General features: G+C 41.2%; 1 protein-coding gene across 1 annotated transcript; it reads right to left on the reverse strand.

Moving 5' to 3' along the window:
- Positions 1 to 857: 857 nt before the first annotated feature.
- Lamtor5 (late endosomal/lysosomal adaptor, MAPK and MTOR activator 5) lies at positions 858 to 6,280 on the reverse strand. Its single transcript, XM_048443432.3, has 4 exons — positions 5,874 to 6,280; positions 4,998 to 5,059; positions 2,827 to 2,944; positions 858 to 1,289 (listed from the first exon to the last, which is right to left on the reverse strand). The coding sequence occupies exons 1-4, from the start codon at positions 6,140 to 6,142 to the stop codon at positions 1,229 to 1,231; spliced, it is 510 nt and encodes a 169-aa protein (XP_048299389.1). The 5' UTR covers positions 6,143 to 6,280; the 3' UTR covers positions 858 to 1,228.
- Positions 6,281 to 7,328: the final 1,048 nt, after the last annotated feature.

Genomic DNA, 7,328 nt, shown 5'->3' on the forward strand with positions numbered 1-7,328 from the left:
TTGTCTGTATTAGACACTTTCATGTGCTGCTGAGAGAAATACATATTCTTTGGTACTTGGGTAGACCATTCTGTATGTCTGTTAAGTTCATTTGATGTATGATGTCAATTCTGATGTTATTTTGTTTACTTTTTGTCCGGATAACCTGTCTATTGGAGAAAGTGGAGTGTTGAAATCACCTACTATTAATGAATTGGCATTAACCTGTGTCTTTAAATCCAGTAGTACAACTTTTATGAAATTGGGTAAAAACAAAATAAACAAAAAGAAAGTAGGCCCGCCGGGCAGTGATGGCGCATGCCTTTAATCCAAGCACTTGGAAGGCAGAGGCAGGCAGATCTCTGTGGGTTTGAGGCCAGCCTGGTCTACAGAGCAAATTCCAGAACAGCCAGGACTACACAGAGAAACCCTGTCTCAAACCCTCCCCAGCCCTCCCAAAATAATGTAGGCCCTTGGAGTTCAGGTGGCGACTATACTGATCCCTCAGCTTTAGTTCCATAAACATAAAACAGGGCAAACAACATGTAGGGCAGCGTTATCCGGACAGTGTATTGTGCACACTAAAAGATGAATACAAGCAACAAGAAAGAGAGGGTAAGAGTACCTACTGTGTTATATAATGAGATAATTTCTTATCTCATTAAGGACTTACATTACCTATGTCACTTGGATTAAGGGAAGTGTTTGGTCCTTGCACCCTTGTATAAGTTTACAGACATTTCAGACATTTAAAGAAACTCCTGAAAGAGAAGCAAGCAGTTTGAGATAAAGATCTTTTTGAAAAAACAAAATCACAATTTGATAACCGAAAAAAGAAAAATGAGCGTAAGTAAGAGTTCAAAGAATCAGAAAAGAGGCACACTTTCCTCTGAACCAATTTATTGACCACAGCAAAGTTCTATATACAAAGGGATCTGGACCTTGGTGACAAATGCCTATTCCTAGGATGCAGGACTTTGAAGCAGGAAGACCACGTGTTTGAGACCAGCCTGGGCCACACAGTTCTTTCAATGTTGGGCTGCAATACTGGACTGCAGTAACTGTCTCCAAAGAGCAAAATGACAAAAGCCCAAACAAAACTACGATCCTTTCTAACTGGTATCTTGGTAAAGAAAAGTCCACATCGGACATTAGGTGAATGACCTAACTTCTGGAACTTTACTAGTTTTTACAAGTTAACACAGGTAGGACTGAAGCCCTGTGTCGGGCAGCTGGAGAACAAGAGATGTCACGAGGCCATTTTGTGCACTGCCACTGTGATGCCATCGTGCTTCTGAATCATAATGTTCCTGAAAAGCAAAGAGGGAAATATTCAGCAGGCTTAGTACATGGGACTTAGGTGTAAGGTTAAACATGTTTGGTTTAAGATACAAAACACCTCATTGCATCTTTCTTCCTATCTAAAAGCAGATACGAACACTCACTGTTGGGAAGTGTCAGTCACAAACCTACTTTCATAATCTCTGCCATGCTTTACCCGTGCATAAAGGGGCTACGCTCTCAAACTATGAGACAAATCTTCCTGTATGAAAAATAAGTAAAAAATAAAAAGCATATATAGGCATGAAACAGTTGAGAATTATAGGGAAGTCTAATTATAGCAAGAAAATGAAATTAATCCTTATCCCTACTACTCAACATGGTTCTGATTTTTTTTTCTGGATTTTTGTTGGTTTTGTTGGAGTTAGAATTCAGGACCTTAAATCTCTAGCCTAGCCTCCTGGTCCAATTTTTAGATTAAAGACTTTTTTTTTTTTTAAATTATCGGTGTGTCTGTTTGTATGTGTCATATGTGCATGGGTGTCTGAAATAGCCAGAAGGAGGTGTTGGATCCTCTGGAGTCAGAGTTACAAGTGGTTGTGAGCTGCCAAATGTGGGTGGTGGAAATGGATGCAGGTCCTCTGGAAGAGCAGTATACCTCTAACTGCTGAGCCACCTCCCCTAATTTTTATTATTATGTTACTTACTTTTTGGTATGTGTGCCACTGCTTGCATGTGGAGGTCAGAGAAAAACTTCAGGGAGTTTGTTCTCCTTTGACCATGTGGGTTCCAGGGAGTGAACTCAGATCAGACCTGTGTACAAGCATCTCTACTTCCTAATTTTAACCAAGACATATACATCCTCTTCTTCCCCACCCCCCCAAATTGATTATAGTATGCATTTTTAAGGTTAATTTTATCTGTGTCTGCGTGAGTGTGCACAAACAAGTGTATGCAGGTACACACGCCTATATATATGCATGGAGGTGAAAAGAAGGTGCTGGGTGTTCTCTATCACCATGCAGCTAGTCCTTTGACGCAGGGTCGTATCCCTGCACCTGGGACTCCTTTTCTCTGCTAGACTGGAAGTCAGCAAACTCCAGAAGTCTTCCTGTCTCTGCTGCTCTCCCAACTTGGAGCTGAGGTTACAGGTGTTTGTGGGAATGCCCTTGCTACATGGGTGCTAGAATCTAAATTCCAGTCCTCAGGACTGTGGACCAAGCACTCCTTTTAAACACTGACATCTCTCCAGCTTCTACAGTTTTTTTTTTCATTTAGCATTTTTCTAAAAACCTTCATCTTGGAATATCTTTAACATTTATATTGTTTTAGAGAATTCTATTCGACTAATAATTTTTGTGTTTTTACTATTTTCTTTTCTTTCTTTTTTTGGCACACTAGAAGTTCTTGACAGTTCTTATGCTCATTTTAATGAAGGTCTGTCATGGGGCCTCAATGGCAACTGGCCCTGCGGTACATTTATTAGAGAACTGCTGATGGACACAGGGGAAAGCCCAATCAAGTTTTTCTGAACAAAAAGGAAGGGATGTGCTGATATGTACTCACCCATTATCTGATTCTAAACAGACCACAGGAATATCAGTGGGGTCAGAGGTTAGCTTAGATGCTTGCTGAGCTAGAACAGATATCACTCCAGCATGTTCATCTGACAGGGTACCACGACCTAAAGACAGAGATGAAATTGTTACCTAGTGTCTAGAATATAAGCCTATAGTATAGTATCTAAAAAGAAACTCAGCTCATGGACTTTTTGGTTAGGTACTGACATGAAATTTTCCCCTACCTGGTACTCAGCTGATTACATCAGTGAGGAAGTCCGGCAATTGTTTTTAAACCAGTAAAGTTATAAATGGCATGCAGTTTTTTCAAAGTTATTCCTACCACCATATTGTCTCTGAATACCTTCTCAAGCACAAAGGAAGCTATAATTTAAATCAATCTGATGATCATAAATTTATTTTATGGGAATTTTGCTAAAACCAAGATTCAAAGATGAGAGTGTGTCAATGTGGATAAGGGATTTGTTGAAGTTAATTAATTCCTTATGAGAAATCTGATTTTCTTTTTCTAAGCTCAATCACAAAGAGCAAGTTGTTACTCAGAAAGTTCAGCTGTATGATCACCTTGTCAGCATATGTGAAGATCTATAAGCAATTATTTCTGCCAGCGTAAGCTAGCGGGGTTATTTTCAAATGTCTCAAGGATTCTGTACTATTGCCTTGGCTTGTATTATTACTAAATCAGGTTCTAGGTACAATAACAGATCCCTGACATAAAGGCAACAGGAGCTTGCTTACATCTGAAACGAACGTGGCAGACAATACCCTGGCAGAAGTTCTAAATTTACTATAACTACAAAAGAAATCTACAGGTTAAAGTGGAGCCTGGAGGTCTACAGCGAACAGCAACTTCAGACCTTGAAGGTTTTACTTGCTCAGTTTTAGGTTTTCACACATGCACTTAAAATATTCCATTAGCAACCTGGCAAATGCTTCAAAATATTTACCTTGTTCCAAATGATTGGTTTTTGTTTAAGACATAACTAACTGTAGTACCTCTGTCCGTTACTGAACCAATAAAAGCTCAGAGCTCTAAAAAGTCCTGCATAGTTATAAGAATTCCTGGGTTTAACTAGTTTCTGACACAAATTAACTTTAGCTATTTACTTTTCTTTTTTCTTTTTCTTTTTTGGTTTTACAACACAGGGTTTCTCTGTATAGTCCTGGCTGTCCTGAAACTCACTCTGTCGAACTCATGGAGATCTGCCTGCCTCTGCTTCCTGAGTGCTGGGATTAAAGGCCTGCACCACTACTCCCTGGCGCTATTTACCTTTCTAACTTAGTTTCTTATCTGTAATTGCTACATTGAACATGGCATCTTGGTTCTGTGTACTGAGTGTTTTAAGCTTTGGAGGCAGCTAAGCAATCCCATCTTAACCATTCAGGAGTTGTAAGACCTTAGACAAGGTACTTAATTAAGCTCCATGTTTTAATTTCTCTCTACCACAAAGGGCTTTTCTGAGGAATATTTAAGTTTGTAAAACATGAAGAATGGTGTCTAACCAGGTGTGGTGGTGCACATCTTTATTCCTTGCACTTGTAGCAGAGGCAGGAGGATCTCTATGAGTTTCAGGCCAGCCTGGTCCACATAGTGAGTTCCAGGACAGCCAGGTCCATGAAGTGTAGAGTAAGAAAAAATAATGGTATCTGATACTTAAGAGTCCAACACATTTAATTCTTCATTCATTGCATAATTAATAACCCAGTGAAGAAAATGAAGCGCCAAGGGGTTCTTTCTGTTCTGGGCTCATGTTAGCAGACAGAATACGAGAATGGGGTTAGTCAGATATGTCCATCTGTGAAGTCCCTACTTTACTGACACTAAGTTAAAAGTGACTGTATTAACAGCTAGCCTCATCCATTTTTCAGAGTTATTGAAGCAATTAAGGAAATATGGCCCAACAGTCCCTGCATATGAAATGCATACGGTGACGATTGTTTTTAGTTAAAGCCCTTTTCTAAACCATTTTAGTAGGGACAGTTGTAGAACCGGGAGGAACATTTCTGCCTTTTAAGAACAATGGAAAGGGTTCAATTATTCAGTCTTACCTGGAGATATTTTCTATGTTCAAGAGGTAACAGGAATAAAAGCTAGAAAATAATAGTAAAGCCAAACTCCCAGTGACTCTCAAAGGGAGGCTGGTATGAGACACTTACAGCCCAGATTAAGTCCTTGTGAGTCTGTGCACAGGACTCCAACAATGGATGGATTCTTCATTCTAATTTTAGGAGCACAAGAAAGACGAGCCAGATGATGTGAAGAAATACTTAAGTTATCGTAGTACAAATAAGTTTTCTATGCATCAAGTATTAAGTGCTTCAAATCAGCTTCAAAACAAAACAAAACAGGATGGCACCAAAGCTAAATAAAGAAACCATTTTCTCACAACGAACTGTGCCAGGTACCTATGGGCTTCATAGGGCTAAAAACACTGCAGGTATCTATAGGGTTTTGTTCTTGTTATAAAAGTATGCTTTGGGATAGCAATGCATTCAAAACAACTGTCAGAATTCTTAAGTTACTGGATTCGCTCCTGGAGGGCGGGGGAATTTAAAAGCTAAAGGGGGAGGGAGGTGGCGCCTTGTAAGCCACTTTACACTTCCCAATTTTAAATTTTAGAGACAGCCGAAAAACTTGACGGATGTCTTTACTTCATAAGCGCTGAGTAACTGATGGGGTTACACACGCGAGAAGAGATGGGTGTGCATTTGCACTACAGGGCTCAATTTAGCACATCTGGTACCTCCTCCCCCAAACTTCTGAGGAGCTACTCGGACCCTACGGACGATTTCAAGGAGACTGGTGATTTGGTCCTCTCTCGCTTGGACCCGCAAGACTCTTGCTCCACAAGGAAGCGTACAGAGCCTGGCGAAACTTTAATCTGGAGTCACGCGCGGCCCGGGCGTTCTCAAAAGTCACCCGCTCGCCGCCCCGAGTGCCCCAAACGCTTCCGTGGGCACTCGCAGTCCGTGTCGCTTGTTCCGCCCCAGCTCCCCCGTCAGAGCGCAGGACCCGCTGCACGCACTACTCACGTGTCCTCCAAATGCTGTTCCAGAGTAGCCTCCATCCCACCCGCTATCCGCCCCGGTCCTAGACCCCGCAGCAAAACGCTTCCTGCTTCACCGAAAGCCTCGGTCACGTGATTTGAGCGAGGCGGGCGCCCGGACGGCGTCTCCAGAGGGACCAAATTCAGCGCGGAGCTGCGTCCGCGTTCTTTACGAAAAGATGTAGGTGCTGTGGCACGACCCACGCCGTGAATGGCGGTCCGTCTCCTGTCCCGGGCTCTCAGATTACTCTCCATCCTCAGGGAGATCTTCAGTCGGGCCCCAGAGCCTCTGTGCCTGCCCTAGAACTTGGTCTTAATTATTTTTAACCTTTGGATTTCGGTTCAAATGGCTCCCAGCCCTAGCCAGAGCTGGACTTTTTTTAAGTTTTAAAGTAACCCGGCAGGTTTGGCTGGGTCTCATCTAGGCAGTAAGGCAATCACCAAGAAGACCCAGGACCGCTGAGAAGGAGTGCACACGTGGCACTAAAGGAAGAGATGGCACAGGTTGAAGCCCCAGAGTGCGTACTGGGAAAGTGTCAGAATCTTAACATGTTAAGGCGTTGGTAGCTTCTTTCTTCACTTAGGCTGGCCTTGAATTCCTGGTCCTTGAATTTACTGACATGCTCCCCCACACTTGGTTTGCATTGATACTTCTACTACCTAGGGCTTAGAAAGTTTTAGGAGAAGAAAATAGGTTTCAGTTAGGTGATAGTGAAGATCAAGTATTATTACTTTTAAAAATAACTCTAATTTTTAAAATTTGTGTTTCCTTTTTGTTGCTGTTTTGGAGATAACATCTCATATAGCCTTCATTGCCCTCAAATTTGCGATATATCTGAGGCTGGTCTTGAACTATTGATCCCTGTGCCTTCACCTCTCAAGTCCTGGGATTACACCAGCATTTTAAGAACTTCAGAATAAACTAACCACCTACAGCCCTACTGTCCAGAGATGGCAGTTCCGTAAGGATATTTTTGGAGAATAACTTTTCCCATATGGCCGTCTTTACAAATGATTTCTTTTTCTTTCTTTCTTTCTTTCTTTCTTTCTTTCTTTCTTTCTTTCTTTCTTTCCTTCTTGAAGTAATATTAACATACATACTGTATATACAATTCTGAATTCTGTAGCTGGGCTTCTTCACAGAATTTATTTTAAATACCTTTTACATGACGGTAAGTATTCATTTGCTTTATTTGCAATAGTTTCAAACGCCCGAATTTTTTTGTTATAGTTACACCTAATGTGAATTTGCTGTTTATCAGTGACTAGTTAAGTTGCTCCGTGTCATCATCGTGTCCCCACCCAACCCTGGCAGCGCCATTGCAGTGATGGTTGAGTATTCTAATATCCAGATATTGTACTTTTAAGTTTTTTCTTTATGCTTACTAGAAATAGAATTCTTGGGTCAAAAGGTAAGGTCATTTTAAATTCATAAATATAT

The sequence above is a fragment of the Myodes glareolus genome, chromosome 17, assembly GCF_982192425.1.
Source record: "Myodes glareolus chromosome 17, mMyoGla1.1, whole genome shotgun sequence".
Classification (NCBI taxonomy): Eukaryota; Metazoa; Chordata; class Mammalia; order Rodentia; family Cricetidae; genus Myodes; species Myodes glareolus.

Bases quoted from the DNA above. Each gene is read 5' to 3' on its own strand.
- Lamtor5 (XM_048443432.3), bottom strand. From the start codon at position 6,142: ATGGAGAGTAATCTGAGAGCCCGGGACAGGAGACGGACCGCCATTCAC. The intron at 2,945-4,997 runs GTAAGTGTCTCA...CTCTGTCTTTAG, and splicing joins ACAAGGACTTAATCTGGGCT to GTCGTGGTACCCTGTCAGAT. The intron at 1,290-2,826 runs GTGAGTACATAT...TTTGCTTTTCAG, and splicing joins TGTTTAGAATCAGATAATGG to GAACATTATGATTCAGAAGC.